At 46.5% G+C, this 24,142-nt stretch overlaps 1 protein-coding gene across 2 annotated transcripts; it reads right to left on the minus strand.

Annotated features, from left to right (window-relative positions):
- Nucleotides 1-9,063: 9,063 nt before the first annotated feature.
- On the minus strand, nucleotides 9,064-12,654 carry LOC109759724 (cyclin-dependent kinase inhibitor 4). Of its 2 annotated transcripts, none has more exons than XM_040401825.3 (3): nucleotides 12,171-12,654; nucleotides 9,759-9,962; nucleotides 9,064-9,566 (listed from the first exon to the last, which is right to left on the minus strand). In XM_040401825.3, the coding sequence occupies exons 1-3, from the start codon at nucleotides 12,473-12,475 to the stop codon at nucleotides 9,500-9,502; spliced, it is 576 nt and encodes a 191-aa protein (XP_040257759.1). In that variant the 5' UTR covers nucleotides 12,476-12,654; the 3' UTR covers nucleotides 9,064-9,499. The 2 variants fall into 2 exon arrangements, with proteins under 2 accessions (XP_040257759.1, XP_020174157.1); XM_020318568.4 differs by having other exon boundaries at nucleotides 9,759-9,959; nucleotides 12,171-12,639.
- Nucleotides 12,655-24,142: the final 11,488 nt, after the last annotated feature.

Here is a 24,142-nt window from a genome sequence, read left to right on the forward strand (position 1 = left end):
ACCACTTGATAGAGGCAAAGGTGTCCCAATGTTTCGATGAGATAGCAATCGTTTTCTGTGGGAGTCGACTTTGACGATCTAACTACGAACGTGCGAAGACGTCGCGCCTTAGCAATCGCTAAACCAACTTCCGAGGGGTTATTGACCACGCCGGAGCACGATCAACCTGACCACGAGGGTCTATTTCCTGCGAGCAAACGAAGAACAAGCAAGAAACTGAGATTGCAATCTGGATATTGCGAATAAAAGAGGAAAGCTTTATTAATGAAGGTGGGGTTCTGTGACGCCTTTGTCTGGTCGTTGAACACAAACGAAGTACGCGAAGTTGCAGCTATGGCGAATTTTTTATCTAAACAAAATCCAAAGTCTAAGCGATGCCCTAGGGGCTGTATATATGGAGGAAGAGGGGGGGATTTCGTGGCCCTTGGAGGAGGGGTCTGAAACCCACCCTAACTCTTGTTTCCCCACACATACGGACTCTAAAAATAGCCTATATTGAAGTATTTCAAAATTACATGGGCCTGGCCCAAAAATAAGGTGACGCAGCACCTAGAATAGCCTCTGGACGAAAATTATGAAGTGTCATCTTGTATATTTAGTCCAAGGCTTCATGCACTCATTATGGTGGCTTCAAAGTCCTGAAATCATCACTTGAAACTCTGTTCTTGTCTCCCTTGCGCGTGCCATCAACTCCATGCTTGTTCTTGCTCCAATGTTCATCCTTCTCCAAGCTAGGCCCTTCATTTGTAAGCAAAACAAATGTATCCAATTTAGGCAGCATCATATTCTCATGAACATTAGAATCATTATCAAGAAACGAAAGTACCTGCTAATTTAATTGGCGTGCGCGAGCTCTAGTAATCGGTCCGGTATGTATAGTAGCAGGGGTTGTGGGTGTAACAATGGTATTGATGTCCTCATCAGGAGCCCGTGCTCATCCGCGCCCGAACGAGCTGCGGCGTGTCACATACGTCGACTGTCGGCATCTGTGTAGGCGGAAAGCTCTTCGGAATGGCCCACCCGGCCGTGGGAATTCTCCTCTGTCCCAACGGGGTCGGACGGCGTAACCCACGCCGATGCTCGGATGGACGGGGTGCGGGGTTCCGAGCGCGGCGGGAGAGACAGCTGCTCGACCATGTCCGAACCTCCCTGCGACGCCGCCGCCGCCTCCCTCTTTCGCTGCCGGCGTTGCCGCAACTTCCGGGTGATGTTATCCGCCTTGCAAGACGGAGCCGATGAAGGGACGCCGACGAATGAGGCGGACTGCGTCTCCGTCGTGGCAGTCAGGGACGGGCTGGACGACATCTATGACGGTGGATCGGGACCAGTGGTGAGGATGGGGAGTAAGAATGGCGGATGGTGAGGGCTCGGGCGCGTGAAAGGTTGGATGGCGGTGGGAGAAGGTGGAAGGGTTTGGTAGATTTGGTGCAATTTGCAGTAGGGTTGGGCTATCGGATCCGACGTGACGGGAGCGTCCGGACGCGCCCGTGCGTCCCTATATCCATCTCATATTTGGGCTGGATTTGAGGGGTGCCGACCCGCCCGGATATTTGAAGCCCGTTTAAGGAGCCCGTATGAGTTTGTGACAGGTCAGTGACCGAGCCATCCGACCAGGCGTATGAGACGGGTTTGGGATGCCCAGCTGTAGATGCTCTAAAAGGACTGCTTTGTGGTCACCACCGTAGGACAGCCATTACGTCCGGCTACACGCTGATTACTGAAAAGTAATGCTTGAACCTTCCATAGCCCGAGTACATGTTGAGACTTTTAAGATGACACATGAGCATGATAGGCAAGTTCCAACTCTTACCTACACTTTTAGCTCTCTTTGTCTTTTGCACTTCCTGATTTACCAAAAGGATGCCTCCAATTTTGTCATCACCACAAGCATTCCAGCGACATGCATATCAACATTGGAAGAGCTGCACGAGCAATCATACTAGGAACTTGAGATTCGGATTCATGTTTAACACCATAAGCATGTCTATCCATCATAAGAACTGCTTTCATGATAGCATTACGTGTTCATTATTACTCCCTCTGTTTACAAACATAAAATGTTTTGGATATTATAATATAAATTACATACTGATTAAAATAAGTGAACAAACACGTTAAAATATGTCTAGATACATCCAATTCGGAAAGAAAATTAGCAGAACATTTTATTTTATGACGGAGGGAACATTATTTAACGTAAGGACATTTCCAACGCTAACCCTCAAACCACCCGTATATGTTTGGACTGTGCGGTTCAAACTGTTTTGTCATCCAAGGCGGGCCTGTACCGGTCCATCAACCGGTCCGGACGCACTTTTTCCTGCAAATTTGAAGCAAAATGGGGGGCTTTGCAGGAGTCCGGACAACAGCCACGTAAGAATCCGACACCCTGGCCCACTAAATTCCCCTCCGGGTCTCATACTCTTCTACTATGCCGCCTCAACCCTTTGCTGTGCATCGGCACCCTCCTCCTTCAATGCCGCCGTTGTACCTCCCCAGCCGCCACACAGGCATTGTCGAACCTCCGCAACCAGCACCGACACGCCCGCTCGCCTTTCACGACGGTGTCGTCCACCCAGGACCCGTCCGTAGCCAGTTACAGCCCCCCCCTCGGTCCACGACGTCCAGGGTGGACACCACGCCCGGTAGGTGTTCGATCAAATGCCATTGAGCTTACTTTCGAATGCCATGTCGTTTTTTTACAGTACGAAGGATCTCGGGGTACTCGATCATGGAGGATGAGTTGTTGTGCGATGTGTGGTTGGTCGTATCCACGGATTTCGTAGGCAGGGGCAGAAGGGGGCTCTTCTGGCAACGCATGCATGATTCCTTTCACGCGTGAAAGCACATTGCAACCTGTGACATGCACATCATCCAACAATGCAATGTGAAGTCGTTGTCGTATTGATGGTACGCCATCCAGACCACCGTCACGAAGTTTTGTGACGCGGTTGCTCGGCTAGAGGCAAGGTGGCCATTGCACGCGGCAGCGGAGGAGATCGTACGTTTTTCTTCTTCTTGCTCAACTTGTCAATTGAATCATTCATTCACTCATTGTTAGTCTACACATTGTGTAACCCGTACGCACCGCCGTAATGTACCACGGGATTGAGGGACAACCATTTACGTACACACACGGTTGGATGAAGCTCAAGGGGCAGTATGTGTGGGACGACATGATCCATTTATGAAAAAATTGAACATCCATGTAATCTCGTTGAATTTGAATTATTGTTGCACTAGACTTATTTGCATGCTATGTATAGATGATTTATGCTATATTCTATCTGAATTTTAATGAATTTCGTCGGGTTTGCATGAATTACGTATGATATGTTGAAACGCGGATTGAAAATGTATGCGGATAGCGTTGGATGGTCGGCTCCCGTATTCGTGTCCGTGGACTGGCTCATGTCCATGGACGGATGTGAGAGCAAATTTATGGGTCAGCGTTAGAGATTCCCTAATATTACTACATGCATCATGTCCCTAGCTAATACATAACTATAGATTATGGACTACTACTCTTAGGGAATCTCCAACGGCAACCCGCAAATTTTCTCCCGCATCCGTCCACGGTCAGGGGGACCACCACTACTCTTAGGGCATCTCCAACGGCAACCTATAAATTTTCTCCCGCATTCGTCCGTGGTCAGGGGGACCAGTCCGCGGACATGGATGTGGGAGGCCGTCATTCAACCATAGCCGCATACATTTTATCAACAGTTCAGACTAATTGGACGAAATTCGATCAAACCGGGCGATTTCTTTGAAGTTCAGACATAACTTACATAAAATGTCGATATTTCAACCGTTTAGCAAAAAAAACAAAATCCTATACCGCACGACCACTTCATACACGTGGCCGCCCTGCCCTACCGCACCGCCATCTCCATCGGTGCCGTCGTCGTCGTGGTCCCTCCAGCAATGGAACGACACCGGAGGGTCGCGATAGCCTTGCCCGGCGGCTGCCTGCCACTCGTGGAGGAGCCGCTCCGCCTCCTGCTGCACCTTGCGGAGTGCCATCGCGGCCACTGCCGATGTAACCTTCGGAGCCCTAACGGCGGCCTTGCCGCGACCGGCATTGGCAGAGCAATCGCTAAGCGACCACTCCTCGGTGATCTTGGCGAGCTCGCCCTCAAGGCAGCGGCGGCGCCTAGCGGCTGTCTCCGCGGTGGTTATGGAGCGGTCGAGCGCCCATGCGGCAGCGAGGTCTGGGTCATTGCGGACCCAGTCCGGCGCCACATAGCTCTTGGCGAATGCGAAGCGGCGACCGGCATTGCGCTAGTCGTACCTCGCCTGCTCCGAGCTCAAGGGACACCCTAACCGCCTCCTCCAAGGTAGCGGAGAGGCAGCCCCGCTCCTGCTTGATCGCGGGCGGCAAGTCCTTAACGGCGAGGCGGTGGCAGCGACGACGGCTTTTCCAGGTGGTCGTACTAGCTGTGTGGAGGGGACACCTGCTCCTCCTTAACCCGACATCTGATCTGGATACCGCGGTGGTGTGGGGGCGAGGCCGGCTCCTCCTTCACGTGGCGTCCGATCTGGAGGTCGTGGTTGTGCCAGGGCGAGGCCATCTCATACTTCACAGGCAGGAGCGGGGACGCCGGCTCGTGCCTCATGCGGAGGCGCGGCGGGTACGGCGGCCCATCCTTCACGCGCGCCGGTGATAGCGGTGACGGGCCCATCTCATGGAGCGACTGATCCATCATTATCTCGATTTGATGGACGGAATCTTTGTCCGTCAGAGCGGACTCCTTGAGGAGTCGAGGCGGCTGCTGCGTTGGCTGTTGTGGCGGCGCCTGGTCCTCCTCGTCGAAGGAGATGACTATATCCTCATTGGCAGAGAAGTCAGCCGCGGTGGACTGCCGGAGGATGAGCTTCCGCCTACTCCGCCTGCCGGCGTGGAGCACCATGACTTCGACATCACCTCAGCTTGGGTCGAAGAGGAGTAGGGGCTCGGGCACAGAGACGGGGGCACGGGGAGTGCGGCTCTGCATCGCCGGCGCATGGCTTAAATAGCCACGGCGAGGCCCAGGCGAAGGGGTGGTTAGCCCACTTCAATGAGGCGTAGTAGCCGGAGTTGGTTCCTCGGGAAGCTGCATCCGCATTGAAGCGGCAGCAGACAAGAGGTCACGTCGGTCAGCGTCGCCCTCCGTCCGGTCACATCGCGCGGCATTAATGCCGACCGCTCCGTGCTCTGGGAGCGGCATGAATGTGGCGCCGTAAGCGGCGGGTGCATCAGAAGGGAAGTGCCGGAGGAGCGGGTGGTGGTTTTGGGTGGGCCAGGACGGTCAGAAGCGGGCTTGGGAGCGGCCTAGACTTCCGCAAAGCCCCCCATGTTTGTCTCCGGTTTCCGGGAGAAAACAAGTCCGGACCGCGCCGCGGGCCGATACACGACCGCGTTAGATGACTTCCGTGGTCCGGACAACACGGTCTAGAAGCATGCGGGAGGTTTACGGGTCGGCGTTGGAGATGCCCTTACTTCACAAGAACTGCCAAGGAATTTGCTAACCTTTATATCGCTGATTAGCCCCACATATGGGACATAATGTTGTTTGAATTTTGACATTTAAAAATTTGTACAATTTCAGGGGGTGAGAGCAACTTCAACGTGCCAACCCAAATTGTCCGCGCGTGTTCGTTTGGATCGAAACGAACACAACCAAAGTCGGCCCAACGCGGTGACCCAAGCGGATGCGCGTCCGCTTTTTGTCCATCGCGCGACCCATTTTCGTCCCAAATTTGGGTCGCGTTTGCATCAGCGCTAGCACAAAACGGATGCGCGCAGCGCCCGCCCTTGTCCTTCCATGGCCCGCCAGTCGGTGGCACACTGACCATTCCATCTTCCTCCCATCAACAGCCAGCACACCCGGCCGCCCCACCACTTCGTCGTCGTCGCAGCCGCCCAGTTTCGGTGCCCAGGCCAGCCGTCAGCACCCACGTACCTCCCCCCGCAACACACCACCTTCCAACGTCGCCACCACCGCCGCCTCGCCCCACCGTCGCCGCAGCTTCCCGACGTCGCCGCCACTACCCCTGCCTGCAGGACCCAAGCGCGGCGACCTCGCTCGCCGGACGCCGACATCTTGCTACCTGGTCCAGGGGGAGGCGCGAGGCTCTTTGCTGGCCACCTTCTTCCACGACGGTCGCAAGTTGTTCGACGGTTTGCCCGCAAGGTAAAATGGACTCCGGCGATGAGTTCTTTTTCCACAATTTCATTTGCGACTCGGATGATTCTTCATCCGAGGATGAGGAGCTTGTGGTTGTTGTATTGGTCGTCATGACCACCTTAGTAGGCAGCGGCCGATGTTCAGGGGCTCGATCCCAGGGCACACTCCGACGTTGAATCACAACCGAGAGAGTGGCCAATTCCTACTCTGGAAGGACTAATTCGAGTCCCCCAACCCGCTCTTCAAACACCACCTATTCAGGCGTCGTTTCTGTATGGCTAGACAGGTGGTGGGGTACGATAAGTATTTTGAGTGCAAGGAGGATGCTCTGGGAAAGATTGGCTTCTCCTCTTATCAGAAATGCACTGCAGCTATTATGATGCTTGCATATGGAGTTCCCGGTGTTCTCACCCGAATGAGCGAGTCGACGTGCCTAGACTCCATGTATTGGTTTTGCAAGGCTGTGGTAGCACTATTTGGCCCGGAGTACTTGAGAGAGCCAAATGATGCAGATACAGCCCGGTTGTTAGCGATCAATGCTAGCAGGGGCTTTCCAGGGATGCTTGGTAGCGTAGATTGTATGCACTGGAAGTGGAAGAACTGCCCTTCTGCTTGGTAGGGGCAGTATGGGGGCCATGTCAAATTTTGCACGGTCATACTCGAGGCCATGGCTTCACAAGATCTCTGGATTTGGCACTCTTTCTTCGGCATGGCCGGATTTCACAATGACATCCACGTGCTTCAACGCTCTCTGGTGTTTGCAAGGCTTGCAGAAGGCAACTGCCGGGAGGTCAATGTTGAGATCAATGGCCACCACTACAATAAAGGATACTACCTAGCTGACGGTATCTATCCTCAATGGACTACTCATGTGAAGACAATCCCCAACCGTGTAGGAGAGAAGAGGAAGAGAGTGCTAGGAAGGATGTAGAGCGTGCCTTTGGTGTTCTTCAATCTCGATGGGGCATCGTTCCGTATCCTGCTAGAAGTTGGAGCACCAAAAAGTTGTGGAAGGTGATGACTGCTTGCGTGATCATGCATAATATGATCGTAAAGGATGAGCACCTGGAACGTATCTATGACCAAGGGTTTCAGTTTCAAGGTGAAAATGTTGTGCCTGAGCATAGAGGAGCGGCAACATTTGCACAGTTCACCGCATTTCGTCATCAAATGCGTGATTAGGGAACTCAGACTCAGCTGCAAGATGATTTGGTTGAGCATATGTGGACTCGCGTTGGCAACCATTAACTGTATCGGCTATCTTTTTTAAAATGTATTTGAAACAATTTAATTATTATTTGGTTTGTAAACTATGAGATATTTATTTGGTTGTCAAACTATGAGATATTTGTGTTTTGTTTCAATTATGTGAACTAGTGCGAAATTTTCATATGTCTGCGAAAAGAGCTAAAAATGGACGCAGGCCGGCCGCGAGGAAAAAAATACGTCCGTGCATTGGACGTACGGCCGACCCAAACGGAGAAGAGGGCGGACGAGCTGACCCAAATAGATAAAAAGCAGACAAAACACGCTTCCATTTAGGCCGGCACATCGGAGTTGCTCTGAGCTGTATCTTCAACAACACAACCTTGCTGGAGTTTTGACATTTCAAAAGGCATACAATTACCTCTCTTTCAGAATAAAAGTGTACAGTTTCACGTGAGGGTGAACCATCTCATCAGCAGATTTAATAAAACATTTAAGAATATCAAATTACAACAACGTCTCAATGGATTGCATAACATTTCAATGAATTCGATGTAAGATTTCAATCAAGAGACTGTAAGCTAATCACAGGAAAGGATTATATTTTATTAATTCAGAACTCGCTCTGACGGGTACTCCCTCTGCTTCGAATTACTTTCTTCATCAGGAATTACTTGTCATAGAATACATCCATTTCTACGACAAGTAATTTCAGATGAAGGACGTATAAGATAATCTAACTGTTTCATGAATCAGACTTATATAGACGTGTCGGTGTGTTTGTTCACTTATTTCGGTGCGTTGAAATATCCAAGACGTCTAATAATTCAGAACAGAGGTGGTACCTGATTGGGTTGATACACCGGCTTATATAAAATGAAAGTCACGCTGTTCCGGGGAACATAGGATCAGATGGCTGCAAATAAGTAGTGCCTTTAGATTAGCAGAGCACAGCAAGATGGATGGAGGGACACTAAATCAACAGTTCTTGAGAATCGCACATGCTGTATGGCCTTGGATGCTGTCAGTCTTAGGAAAGAAGCCTAAACCTTACAGATACAGATGCATTGGATGCACCGGCCAAAATCTGATGAGTGTAGAAAACAACTAGACAATATTAACTAAGCACCTGTTAGGTTGCACTCCAAAGGTCAAGTCAACATATTTACCCTTTTTCAATACAAATAGTAGTATATGATGATCTAATGGTAAATGAAAAGCACTGTCATTCATCTCAGTAAAGAAAGCCCAAGATGGCAAGTGGAAAGGAGAAAGCTCCCCGTAGACCAGACACCAAAAGGGGGTGAAAAGATGGACACTGCCAAAACCACCACTACCAGTTTAACAGCAGAGTAGGAAAAAAAGAAGAGTGGCCAGTGCAAGTGCAACAAGCCCAAATGACCCATCCCAGTCAAAAAGCACTGGCAGCTCGCACAGTGAAAGGATCGCCCACTAAAACACACTGTATCACACATCACAATGCACAAAAGTTGGCAAGCATTGCACAACTCCAAGTAGAATCCAGGCTCATGTATTACAGCAGCAGTAGCAGTAGCTGAAAGTTGAGAGCATGAGCAATGGAGCATAGCAAATACAAAGCATAGAAGCAATAATGTCACACAGGCAGTGGCGCCCTTGACTGAGCAAGATGCCACTGCATATCAAGGGCACATGAATAGGCCACAGGTTTCAAGCATTGTCACCAGCCTTTTCACATACCATGAACCAGAAGGTAATAGACAGAAGTTACAGCACTTCAGGTGCAATGCAGCACAACACTGGAATGCAGATGGCACTGCAGCCCAGCCCACATTACAAGTTAAGCTGTGATACAATATCTAGCTAGCTCTACTACATTAGTCTGGCAACTGGTAACAGATGATAAGATCAGGCCCTAGAGGTGGTCATTACAGAATGAGCTGCTAACGGTTACATTGGAGTTTTGAGGGATTAGGGTGTAACTCAGCATTACTTCTGTATGTTACAAGACCATTGAGGCTACTACAGGCTAACCCTAATTCTTTTTACAACGGAAACAAAGCTAACACGGCGGCGCGCCTCTACCACGACGCTAAGGTGGAGGGAGCGGAGAGGTACATGGTGCTCTCCTTCCTGGAGAATTATCAGTCTAGCTTCACCCACTCGTATCGGCCTGGGAGAGGACAGTCGTTCACAGGATCAAAGTTGTACCTGAAGATTATTAAGCCATGAAACCATGTTGTTAGTGTTATAATCACACTTTTTATCAAGAGCAAAGGCGTGAACATATCACGTGTCAAAACCACATTGCACTCTGAGTTGGCATTCTTCACTGCGAAGATATTGAAAGATTTTTTTAATTAGACAAGGTTAACTGACTGAGAGAACCAAACAATGCCGTACTTGTCGATGAAGGCTTGCTGTTGCGGTTGCTCCGCAGCAGAGAAGAACTCATTCATCTCTGCTGAACATGGAATAATATGGCGCGCTGGAGCTTGCACCCTGCGATGGGAATTCGAGTGGCTTGGTCTTGTTGTGGATCCAGGAGTGCTTATCGTTCCCGAGTCCCTAATCAAGCTGCAGGGCGTCGTCTCCCTGGTACCCCTGCTAGCCACAAAACATACATACACACTCAATTTTTAGAAACAACCATAGAGAGGAAGTATAGCAAAAGGGGAAAAATCACCTGTAACTTAACAGGGTATGCAAAAAGAAGAACACATATCGATATCATCCGTGGTCGTAAGAAATAAGGAATCCCCCCCTTATGAGTATCCGGGGTTGTTTGGTTCTAACTAGGCCTAGCAATGCCACAATTTGCCACACATTTCTCACCAAACTTGCCTAAGGTTAGTTCAAACAAATTGGAGCCACAAGTTGCCTAACCAAACAGCCCTTCAATCTATCTCATATGCCATATAAAGGCTAGCACACAACCAAAACACAAGGCCCATGGGAAACAAAAAAATGGTTGGGGCTAGGTAACCCCCAAACTCTCAGTGTCACATGAGTAGGCCAGGTTCTCCCCCACCCAGCCAATAACTCCAGCCCCAGTATCCGAAGCTGCTGCCAAAGTTAGGCCGGCCACCAACAGTGGCCCAACAACACACACTGTCTCTGCACATGGGAGGGCCATGGATGATTTTTAGACACGCGCTGTTGAAATCACGCACATCCACCCTCCAAGTACTGTTTAGGACGTGCATGGGGAGCCCAGGAATGCAGACCCACCACTGTTCAGGACCATGATCCACTGATGCAGTAGTACCATCAGGCCATGGCTAGAGATGCAAACAGCTCCCAGTTGGTGCATGCCATCCCCACCACCACCAAGACACCTCCAAGCTGTGACATACCTGATGGTGCACCAAAGATGGCAACGAAAATGGCACAGCCTACTGCCTGTCAAGTATTGTTATCTCCCCCCTCTCTCTCTCTCTCCTACCTGCACCCATTGTCCCTTACAAACAAGTGCCCCCACAATGTGGTACTTTGGCTGATGGTGCAATGCAAGTAGCAAGAAATGGCGCTATCATAGCATAAACATGCAGGCTAAATGCGGATTTTGACCAGCTTAGGCAGGCGAAGATGCGTACCTACTGCTTACAAGATAATACAATCAAAACATTTGTTAGCTCCTGACAAATACTAAAATGTTTCTGGCCAAAAACTGCAGAAGCTATAGTCTAGCTTATCCTAAAGCGTTCTTGCTTTCCTAGCTTGTACACTAAAAACTGCACACAAATCTCTGGTACGGGGGGATGGGACGACCCCTCCTTTCACTTCAGCATTTAATGGTGGTGACAATTTGGGGCCATAGCCCAGGAAGAGGTTTTACCGCGACATGACATTTTTCTCACCTTCCAGAACCCAAAGAAGTGACAGGCTAGTAGTAGAGAACCCATCAAGAAATGAGGTCTGAGAAGGGTGGGTGCTTTTGTGGGGATATATGAGAGAAATTTCTTGCAAAAGGCCAGGGCTTTTGATTGCTAAAATATTGGGAGGTCCCTACCACCTCCATCACAACAAGCAAAGAAAAAACAGGGGAGAGCAAAGAAAAAACAGGGGAGAGGCCATGGGGAAATGGTGGAAAGAACAGGAGGGAAAGGAGGATGCTTTTTCCATCCCACTAACGAAAAGGGGGCCAAGGCTACTGGATGAAACCCCACTAAGAGAGGCCAAATACCACACTAGTGTTATAATTGAGCTTGAGTTTTGGGGGTGCAACAACTTCACTTGAACAAAATAGAAACATAGAAATAAATTGGGGGTTTCTTGAGATAAATTGGCCACCAGGCAAGCATTTCGCGGCTGCTTGGTACTAATTTCTTCAAAATAGGCTACTGAGAAGGGAAGTTTCTTGGAATAAATTTTTGGAATAGCTAAACCCATTACTAGCAACGGAGAGGGCCAGGAAATTATAACAGAGCAAAAAAGAATTCAACACTCACACTAGAGAAAAGAAACAAGGAAAAAGCACACCGAAATTTAAGCAACAACAGAGAACTATTGCATCACTCAAATAGCGAAAGAAGAGTTAGCCAGGAAAAAAATCCCCAATAAAACAGCCAAGCTTAACAAAGATATTGGGGAAAATAGCATCCACACCAAATTCGAGCCCCGCACGCAGCACGGACAGAACAAGCCAAACTGACAAGGAAAAAAGAAACGAGCCGAAGCGTGAAATGGAACAAGCAATCCAAAGCTTCTCGGTACGACACAAAACCCTAAACCCTAGCACGGTAATAATCCCCCCGCCGAGAAATAAAACCCCAGAACCGAAGAAAATCGCCGGCGCAGGAGAAGGCGGCTCACCTCCTCATGGCCTCCGACTCGAGCACGTTCTCCCCGAAGGACACCTCGTCGGCCTCGGCCTCGGCCTCGACACGCTCCGCCGCGGCCGCCCTCCTCCTCGCCGGCGGCGGCGGCAGGGGCAGCTTCTCGAGCTTCCGGCTCCTGAGCTCCAGGTACTCCCCCTGGTCCTTGGCCCCCGGCGCCCCCTGCGGCTGCCTCTGCATCGCGAGCGCTCGCGCGCGGGTGCGGACACCCAGCGGCGCGGCGGCGACCTCCATGACGGCCACCTCGCCGGAGACCTTGGGCTTGCGCATGTACTTGCCCATGCGCGGGGCGGCCCGGGCTAGGGTTTGGGGCCCCGCTGGGTGCGCTTTGGCGGATTTAAGCGAGGGGCGGGTAAATTGGTAGGCGGAGCGGGGAGCGACGAGGCCCGGGAATAATGGGGGAGGGAGGGGAGGCAGGGGAGGCTTGGCTTGTAGAGGAAGAGCGGACGAGCGGGGTGGGGGATGGGTGGGTGTTGCTATTTACAGACGGAGGCTTAGGTAAGAGAGAGGGGAGGGGCGGCTTGCTTTCATTTGGATTTCCTTTTCGACGGAAATCTTATTTTTTATGGTTTCCAGGGAGAGAAAGTGGGACTTATTTTTCCTTTTTAATTTGCATTTTCATTTTTATGTGGGGCGCAGGATCTTCTGTGACAGTTTAGGATGGCGAGCTGTGTGCATTTGCTTGTTCACGGGGTTGCTGGGGTAGTGACGGGTGTTCGTGTATAGTACTCTCACTCCCGTCCCTTTTTTACTTTTTTCAGTACTGGAAAGAAATTCAACTTTCACAAGACAAAATAAATATGAATTTAATTTTCATATTGTATAAATTTAGAATTGTATGCATTAATTTTTTCTAATATCAGTGTGGTTAAAATTTACAAAGTTTGACATCACATAAATCTTATATACGAAATAAAAGAAACCGGAGAGTGTGCTATGGCTGTTGAAGGGGTTATACTGGGATAAACCTACACACGCATATAGCCCAGCCTAAGGCCCAATACGAGTCGAAATACGGTCCAGAATACAATGGACCAAGGGGCTATCAACCACGCTCAATGAGGGTACAACCCAAGACATGAGATACCAGAGGGGATACCCGTCACGGTACCAAGTGTCTACGATCGAATTGCCACCTCTAACAGACATGACTCAAAAGTCGGGCGGCTACACTCTAGGATTTCATCCCTCCCCCACCAATGCAATTAATAGCGCGGTTACCCAACGGTAGAGTAATCCTGTTAAATATGACAATTGCCAAGGAGTATTGGTCACTAACAGTTGGTCATGCCTCATATCATCAATAGCATTTAATACCCTCCTATCTCACACTATATAAGCAGGGAGGAGAGCACCGGACTGAGGTTTCAAATCTCTCATATTGTACCTTACGCCAAGAGCTAAGAACACCACAAGAGTAGGGTATTACCTCCACCAGAGAGGGCGTGAACCTATATAAACCCTTGTGCATACTCCTACATGTACTGTTCGGTACATAAGATTGCCTCCACATACACAACACCGTAGTAGTGTCACTATTATATCGACGAATGTTGGCGCCAACCTTGGGGCAAGCATCTATTGACATCATGGTGCATATGGTTCCTTCATCAACTCCTACCGTCAGCATCCATTTCGGTGTCCTTGAGTTCACCATTGATTGCTCCGCGTGGCATCCTGGTGCCCCGTTGAATGGTGCTGACTGCCGACACGCGGGAGCATTCATTATCGAACCAATGACTCGGGCGTTTTGAGCCTCCAACTCTTGGTTTCGCATTAGCCAGCCGGCTTAGCACCACGACGCCGACAGAAGTGCTCGGGCAAGCCTCGTCAACAATTTCATCGTTCTGCAAGCCAGCTCGTCGAGATGATGGACACTAAATCATTGATCCTTCTGTTGGAGTTTGAGTCTTGGGAGGAAGATAGTTGTGAAACTCATGGTTCCATGGATGAATTCCTAATGGATGGCACACCGCCTCCCGAGTCAAGCCTACGAGGGGGGAACTGGTCGATCCATCAGCTACAATCGGCAATGTTGCGGCAGGTGACTTCATGCGACGAATAATATTCCACTTTGGTACTCCCCATGACATCATCACAAATAACGAGACAAACTTCTCTTCACATGAGTTCAAGGAGTTTTGTCGGTCTCGGGTACTCGGATGCACTTTCTTCTGTAGACATACAATCCAATGGTCTTGTCGAGCAAGCAAACAGTTTAATCCTTGTAGGATCGAAAGTAGGTCTAGAGGGGGGTGATTAGACTACTTGACCAAATAAAAATCTAACCTTTTCCCAATTTTAGTTGTGGGCAGATTTTAGCAATTAGCACAAGTCAACCAATCAACCTACACATGCAATTCTAAGAGTGTAGCAGTGGAAAGCAAAACATTGCATATGAAGGTAAAGGGAAGGGTTTGGAGAGTGCAAATGCAATGGAGGCACGGAGATTTTTGCGTGGTTCCGATAGGTGGTGCTATCGTACATCCACGTTGATGGAGACTTCAACCCACGAAGGGTAACGGTTGCGTGAGTCCACGGAGGGCTCCACCCACAAAGGGTCCACGAAGAAGTAACCTTGTCTATCCCACCATGGCCATCGCCCACAAAGGACTTTTCTCACTCGGGTACATCTTCACGAAGTAGGCGATCTCCTTGCCCTTACAAACTTCTTGGTTCAACTCCACAATCTTGTCGGAGGCTCCCAAGCGACACCTAACCAATCTAGGAGACACCACTCCCCAAAAGGTAACAAATGTTGTGTTGATGATGAACTCCTTGCTCTTGTGCTTCAAATAATAGTCTCCCCAACACTCAACTCTCTGTCATAGATTTGGATATGGTGGAAAGATGATTTGAGTGGAAAGCAACTTGGGGAAGGCTAGAAATCAAGAATCTTGTGGTAGGATTAGAATATCTTAATCTCAACACATGAGTAGGTGGTTCTTTCTCAGAAAATGTATGCTGGAAGTGCGGGCACGTTCTGATGGCTCTCTCACATATGGAGAAGGGGGTGGATGGGGTATATATAGCCTCCACACAAAATCCAACCGTTACACACATTTGACCCAACTCGGTCAAACCAAATAGAAGAACTCGGTGAGACCGATTTAGTTCAAAATGTGAACGTTAGGAATCTCGATGGGACCGACTGGAACAACTCGGTGGGACCGATGTGCTAGGCTTAGGGCAAACATGAACTCGGTGGCACCGATTGCGTCAACTCGGTTAGACCGAAGTGAAGCAATAGGGCAACAGAGCGAATGTCACGCAAACTCAGTGGGACCGATTGCATGATTCGGTGAGACTGAAATAATGCAACAAGTCATAGAGCGTTTGCAAGGCCATCTTGGTGAGACCGAGATTCGTATCGGTGTGACCGAACTGTCTAGGGTTTCTGGCAGTGGCTATGTCAAATGAATTCGGTGGCGCCAGATAGAAAGAATCGATGGGGCCGAGTTTGACTTTGGGTTTTGGACATATTTGGAATGAGAAAGTGGTTGAGGGCTTTGGAGCAATATCACTAAGCATTTTGAGCAAACAAGCCATTAAGCAACACCTCATCCCCTTTTAATAGTATTGGCTTTCCTATGGACTCAATGTGATCTTGGATCACTAAAATATAAATGAAGAGTCTTGAGCTTTTGCCAATATGTGTCCTTAGCATTTTGAAGGGGTTCCACATCCTCTTGTCCATTCCACACAATTGTTGAACTTGTCTGAAATACACTAGATAAAAGCATTAGTCCAATAAGAGATATGTTGGCATTAATTACCAAAATCACCCAGGGAGCGCTTGTGCTTTCAATCTCCCCCTTTTTGGTAATTGATGACAACATACATCGAAGCTTTAGGTAAAAGATATAAAGAGTAGCAAGTAAAGCTTTGGAGAGACATGTAACATGCATAAGCTCCCCCTACATGTATGCAATCATGTGAAGATAGAATATAAGAACATGTGAATGCGTAATCATGACAGAGTAAGCAGAGAGTTACATGTATCTTGGCTATATGAATCAGAGCAAATGATGTGGTTAAGAAGTGTACCTCCATGTTTATGAATCCCTCTTGCAAACAATATGTACATCAGCAAGAGATCATCATGCACATGAGTGTGATGCATATACTTACCTTGTGGTCTTGAGCTGACTTTGGAAAGAGTGGACATGAGAAAATAGGGTTAGATAACACAAGAACACTCCTAGTAAAGCAATTTTAGAAAACCACAAAGATACCAAGACTGGGATGACATGTAATGGGTGGCTACTGAGTACTTCATATAGATATAGACATGTCCCCAAAGATTTAAAGATGTGCAATGAATTCCAAAGATTTTCTCCCCTTAGGCATAGACTCTTTCTCCCCCTGAATCTGATATGGGATAATGGGAGAGGGTAGGGTGAGAAAAAATGAGAGCAACAAGGATTTTTAATAGCAATAGCTAAGATCAAACATGTTGACATGTCTTTCCCCTCTTGAAGACACGTGACTTCTCTCCTCTTTGTTGCCAAGCATCTGGAAGAGCTTAGATGTGCTCATATGATAAGCTTTGATGTGTGCTCTCTCTCCCCCTTTGACATCAATTTTCAAGAAGGGCACTTCTGGAGCATGATTCAAGTAGGTATGGTCCTTGAGAGACACTACAAAGTAGTAGGTACTTCATGATACTTATAGAGGAAAGAATCATTGAATGGAGCTGGAGAAGATATACAGTAAGAAATGGCAAAACATTTTCTCAGTGTTGAAATCGTTAACGCCGATGCATTTGAATCGGAGGGACCGAGTTCAACACAGAGTAAAGATTTTGTCAACTCAGCTCACTTGGCAAATGAAATTTCACAAGGATTTGCAAGGAATTAGCAGAAAGGTTTGCAATGAATTAAACACAAAATAAAGACAAAAAAGAGATCTAGATGAAGTTAATAGCAAGAAACACATGCAAGAACAAAAAGCAGCCGAGCAAAAGAACACTATAGAACTTCATCTAGAAGGGGTCGGCGACAAAGTCACCTATGTTAGAGTATATTGACCGAGGAGTCAAGTGATAGCACTTGATCGTAGGTCATACTCATCGTCTAAGCTCAAAATGGGGTTACCATTTTTCATTTAAGAATTTTGATGTATTCACATCTTGTTGAGTTGCTTTGACTCATGATTCGGGGCAAAGATTCTCTAAGATGGAATGCCATACCTTGGGTTGTGGTGTTGATCTTGATCATGTAGTCGAACTTGTGTTGGATGCTCAAGGTTGATGTAGTCCATCAAGAGTTGGGAGCACCACTAGTAGTTTGAGTTCATCTTCCTACATGGGTTAGTCTTGCAAGGAAGAACACTTGTGTATCCAAATTGACAATCATGAAACTTGATACCAATTGAGATTAGATGTATTGAAATAGTCGAAGGATATGTTGAGTGAGTTCATGCTTCCTTGTATTCAACAACCATATCATAGGAACCTGGGGATGTAGAGATTGCTTCAAATATGAATGACTTGCAATCTCATAGATTTGGGCTCATCCAAGTACCTACAAGGGTTAGATAACATGCAAGGGTACAAGTATAGTTCCAAGACATATGATAAACATCATAAGAGAAATATCAAGGATTAGTCACAAAAGGCTCATGCCTTGCATGTATCCAAATGGAGTTTCTACTCCAAGTTTGAGGCATCAATGATATTCAATTCACCTCTCAAACGGCAAAATACTTTCTCATATAGCGGTTTGGTGAATATATCCGCCAATTGCTTACCGGTACGAACATGCTTAAGATTGATGTCTCCCTTAGCAACATGATCTCGAATGAAATGATGACGAACTTCAATATGCTTAGTTCGAGAATGTTGCATGGGATTATGAGCAATCTTAGTAGCACTTTCGTTATCAGAAAGTAATGGAACATGTTTCACATGTATCCCATAATCCTTAAGGGTTTGGGTCATCCAAAGTAATTGAGCACAACATGATCCGGCTGCAATGTATTCTGCTTCGACATTAGATAAGGATACCAAGTTTTGTTTCTTGGAGGACCAAGACACAGGGATCTACCAAGAAATTGACAAGTACCCAAAGTGGACTTTCTATCAACCTTGTCACCCGCATAGTCCAAATCGGAGTAGCCAACAAGATTAAAAGATGACCTCTTTGGATACCAAATGCCAAAGTTTGGTGTATGAATTAATTATCTCACTATCTTTTCACGGCCTTAAGATGAGATTCTTTAGGGGCCGCTTGATATCATGCACACATGCACACACTTAGCATAATATCGGGATGGGAGGCACATAGATATAACAACGAACCGATCATAGAGCGGTAAACCTTTTGGTCAACCGGTTTGCCATCCTTAGTCAAGTCAAGTTGTCCACTAGTAGGAATGGGTGTTTTCATACCTTTGCTTTCTTGCATGTTGAACTTGTTGCAAAGATCCTTGGTATACTTTGTTTGAGAAACAAAGGTACCTTCCTTAGTTTGCTTGATTTGTAAAACAAGGAAAATTTTGAGTTCACTCATTATAGACATCAAACTTCTTCGACATTAGTCTTCCAAACTTTTCACTAAAATGGGGGTTAGTAGAACCAAATATGATATCATCCACATAAATTTGGCACACAAATAATTCACCATTAACCCTTTTAGTAAAAAAATTAGAATCAATTTTCCCAATTTCAAAGCCTTTTTTAATAAGAAACTTGGTCAAGCATTTAACCATGCTCTAGGAGTTTGTTTAAGACCATAAAGAGCTTTGTGAAGTTTGCAGACATGATTAGGTTTCTTGGGATTGACAAAGCCAGGAGGTTGTTTAACATACACCTCCTACTCTATTTCTCCATTTAGAAAAGCACTTTTAATGTCCATTTGGTATAAAGTGATAACATGGTGATTGGTATAAGCAAGTAAGATGCGTATGGACTCAAGTATAGCAACGGGGGCATATGTCTCACCATAGTCCATACCTTCAACTTGAGTGTAGCCTTGGGCGACAAGACGGGCCTTGTTGCGTACAACTTGTCCATCCTCATCTTGCTTATTCCAGAACACCCATTTGGTTCCAATGACATTGTGCTTGTCGTCCGGCTTCTCAACCAATGTCCACACTTGATTCCTCTCGAAGTTGTGTAACTCCTCGTGCATAGAATTCACCCAATCCCGATCCTCAAGAGCTTCTTCAACCTTCATAGGTTCAATACTAGAAATGAATGAGTAGTGTTCACAAAATTTATCCAAACGAGTTTTAGAGCGAGTAATTCTCCCGGTTTGAATATCATCAAAGATTTGCTCGATGGGATGGTCTCTTGTGACTCTTGCTCTATCTCGTGAGAGCTTTTGTTTGGGTTGGGGTGGAACTCCTCTTCATTGTCTTCTTCTTCTTCTTGTCCTCCTTCATTGTTGTTGGAGTTGCCGTTCTCTTGTGGAGGTGGAGAGGTAGGTTGAGATGGTTCATCTTGTTGTACTTCCTAATTTTCTCCGTCTTGACGTGTTCCACTTGTGGATGCCTCCAAGTCAACTTGTGGTTCACCTTGATGTGAAGTTGAGGCTTCCACTTGAATGGACGAAGTACTCTCCTTCACCTCCGTTGGGCGAATCTTGCCAATAGACAAGTCTTGAATTGCTTCCAAAGGGTCTTTGTCTCCTACATCAATTGGCAATTGCTCTACTTGTGAGCCGCTAGATTCATCAAACTTCACATCTACCATCTCTTCAACCTTTCGGGTGAAATTGTTGTAGACATGGTAGGTGTGAGAGTTTGAGTCATAACCGAGTAGAAAACCTTCATGAGATTTAGGAGCAAATTTTGGGCGACGATGCTTATCAAGAATGTAACACTTTGAGCCAAATACTCGAAAGTATCCAACTTGGGGTTTGTTACCGGTGAGAAGCTCGTATGCCATCTTGTTGAGAAGCTTGTGAAGATATAGTCGATTCGTAGCATGACAAGCTGTCTCAACCGCTTCCGTCCAAAAGTATTTTGTCGTCTTGTATTCATCAAGCATCGTTCTTGCCATCTCAATAAGTGTCCGGTTCTTCCTCTCAACAACTCCATTTTGTTGAGGCGTGTACGTAGCCGGGAACTCATGTGAAATCCCTTCTTCGTCAAGAAAGTTATCCACATTAGCGTTCTTGAACTCCATTCCATTGTCGCTTCGAACCTTCACTTCAAATTTGTTTTGGGCCTTCGTAGCGAAGTTCTTGAAGATCTTTTGGACCTGTGATTTATCACCGAGAAAGAACACCCACGTAAATCTTGAAAAATCATCAATAATGACCAAACCGAACGAGTTACCACTGAGGCTCTTGTAGGCGTTGTACCAAAAAGATCCATATGAAGTAGGTCAAGCGGTCTTCTCGTGGTCATAATGTTCTTCACGGGATGACTTCCTCCAACCTGTTTTCCTACTTGACAAGCACTGCAAAGTCTATCCTTGTCAAATATGACATCTTTAACACCATGGATATGATCACCTTTAATAAGCTTATCAAGATTTCGCATGCCCACATGACCTAGTCTTCTATGCCATAACCAACCTTTAGACGATTTAGCAATTAAGCAAGTATGAGGTTGAGCCTTTTTAGTTAAATCAACAATGTATAGATCAGCTTTACGAATACCGGTAAAGACCATATCGTGATTATCTCTTCGAAACACTTGGCAATCTATTTCAGTAAATAGAACATTGAAACCGAAGTCAGCTAGTCTAGATACGGAAAGTAGATTATAACCAAGGGATTCAACGAGCATGACGTTTTGGATAGAGCTATCATGGGAGATAGCCACCTTACCAAGGCCAACTACCTTACGCTTTGAGTTATCACCAAAAGTGACGTACTTGCGGGGACCATTGTTTTCAGCAAGCTCACAAGACATGTCCTTATCTTCGGTCATATGATCAGTACATCCAATGTCAAGAACCCATTCCTTTCCTCCGGCCATGTAACCACGTAGGTTAGCCATAAGGCCAAAGTGTCTCATTGACTCGTCAAGATCGAAGTCACTATCATCATCCGCATCATAATATCCATGCTCAACATCATCATGTGAATGGTCATCACCTAGAGAAAGTGATTCATTAGATTTATGACCATGACAATGTGCATGTTTATGAATTCAAATGGTTTGAGAAATGATGCTACTAATGACTCCAACATTTCCTATGGCGCGCATAAGATCACGAAGCTCAAATAGACAATCATCAAACTTAGGATCACTAGGATCCATCTTTTGAAAAGCGATGGACTTTTAAAGAATTTCATCTAGATTTTTCAAGGAATAGTTTGGAAAGCGCTCCTCAAGATATTTCCATATAGTATAAGCACATTCAAATATAGGCAAGCACACACGCAAATTTCTAGGCAATCATCTCATGACAAGATCAATAGTTCTAAGATTGCGGGTCATGTCAAGATACTCATTGGGGGTAGGATGCAAAGGATCAATGGGGGGCTCATAAGGGCTAGTAATATACTTGTTCAAATTATATTCATTGAAAATCTCAAGCATCTCATGCTTCCAAGAATTATAGAACTCTCCGTCAAGCACAGGAACTCTACGTCTAATACTCCCGATCGTAGACTCATCCATCTTCCTCCAATGGTGATTAAACCAAAGCAATGGAGACCAAAGCCCTGATACCAATTGAAAGGATTGAGAAGAATGGTCTAGAGGGGGGTGATTAGACCCTCAACAAGTAAAAGTGGCAGTTTTTAGGTTCTTCAATTTAAGGTGGAGTTCTAGCACAAGTTTAAGCATTCACAATACATTTCAAGCAAGCATGACAAGAGTATGAGCAGCGAAAAGATTAAAGCATGCTAATTGCAAGAAAGTAAAGGGATGGGATTGGAGTGTGCAAACGCAATGAAGACACTACAATTTTGGCGTGGTTCCGATAGGTGGTGCTATCGTACGTCCACGTTGATGGAGACTTCAACCCACGAAGGGTAACGGTTGCGCGAGTCCACGGAGGGATCCACCCATGAAGGTCCACGAAGAAGCAACCTTGTCTATCCCACCATGTCCATCGTCCATGAAGGACTTGCCTCACTCGGGTAGGTCTTCATGAAGTAGGCGATCTCCTTGCCCTCAAACTTCTCGGTTCAACTCCACAATCTTGTCGGAGGCTCCCAAGCGACACCTAACCAATCTAGGAGACACCACTCTCCAAAAGGTAATACTCCCTCCATTTTTATATACAAGGCCACAAACTCAAATTACAGGTACCAATGTAAAATTTAATGTCTTCTTTGAAAGTCAGCTTTTATTTTCGTTTACTGGGATCATTAACACCCCACATGCATGCAAGAAAACCGACTGGAGAAAGTAGCTGACTGTCATTATGACTGCATGCATGCAACTATTAAACAGGTTGCTAGTACGAGAAAATATCATTAGTTTTGCCTCGATCACTGTTGGTGGCCTTGTATAGATGCAAAACGTATATTTCATAGTGGCCTTGTATCTAAAAATGGAGGGAGTAGTTGTTGTGTTGATGATGAACTTCTTGCTCTTGTGCTTCAAATGATAGTATCCCCAACACTCAACTCTCTCTCAGAGATTTGGATATGGTGGAAATATGATTTGAGTGGAAAGCAACTTGGGGAAGGCTAGAAATCAAGAATCTCGTGGTAGGATTAGAATATCTTGATCTCAACAAATGAGTATGTGGTTCTCTCTTAGAAAATGCATGCTAGAAGTGTAGGCACGTTCTGATGACTCTGTCACATATGGAGAAGGGAGGTGGAGGGGTATAAATAGCCTCCACACAAAATCCAACCGTTACACACATTTGACCCAACTCGGTCAGACCAAATAGAATAACTCGATGAGACCGATTTAGTTCAGAATGTGAACGTTAGGAATCTCGGTGGGACCGACTGGAACAACTAGGTGGGATTGATGTGCTAGGGCTTAGGGCAAACATGAACTCGGTGGCACCGATTGCATCAATTCGGTTAGACCGAAGTGAAGCAATAGGGCAACAGAGCGAATGTCAAGCAAACTCGGTGGGACCGATTGCATGATTTGGTGAGACTTAAATAATGCAACAAGTCACATAGCATCTACAAGGCCATGTCGGTGAGACCGAGATCCGTATTGGTGTGACCGAATTGTCTAGGGTTTTTGGCATTGGCTATGTCAAATGGACTCGGTGGTGCCAGATAGAAAGGATCGGTGGGGCCGAGTTTGACTTTGGGTTTTGGACATATTTGGAATTAAAAGTGGTTGAGGGCTTTGGATCAATATCACTAAGCATTTTGAGCAAGCAAGCCATTAAGTAACACCCCATCCCCTTTTAATAGTATTGGCTTTCCAATGGACTCAATGTGATCTTGGATCACTAAAATATAACTGAAGAGTCTTGAGCTTTTGCCAATATGTGTCCTTAGCATTTTGATGGGGTTCCACATCCTCTTGTCCATTCCACGCCATTGTTGAACTTGTTTGAATACACTAGATAAAAGCATTAGTCCAACAAGAGATATGTTGACATTAATTACCAAAATCACCCAGGGAGCACTTGTGCTTTCAACTCTCCAAAAGGTAATAGATGTTGAGTTGATGATGAACTCCTTGCTCTTGTGCTTCAAATGATAGTCTCCCAACACTCAACTCTCTCTCACAGATTTGGATATGGTGGAAAGATTATTTGAGTGTAAAGCAACTTGGGGAAGGCTAGAAATCAAGATTCTTGTGGTAGGATTGGTATATCTTGATCTCAACACGTGAGTAGGTGGTTCTCTCTCAGAAAATTTATGCATGAAGTGTAGGCACGTTTTGATGGCTCTCTCACTTATGGAGAAGGGGGTGGAGGGGTATATATAGCCTCCACACAAAATCCAACCGTTACACACATTTGACCCAACTCGCTTAGACTGAATTGAAGAACTCGGTGAGACCGATTTAGTTCAAAATGTGAATGTTCGGAATCTCGGTGGGACCAACTGGAACAACTTG

Source organism: Aegilops tauschii, chromosome 1, assembly GCF_002575655.3.
Source record: "Aegilops tauschii subsp. strangulata cultivar AL8/78 chromosome 1, Aet v6.0, whole genome shotgun sequence".
NCBI classification, from domain to species: Eukaryota; Viridiplantae; Streptophyta; class Magnoliopsida; order Poales; family Poaceae; genus Aegilops; species Aegilops tauschii.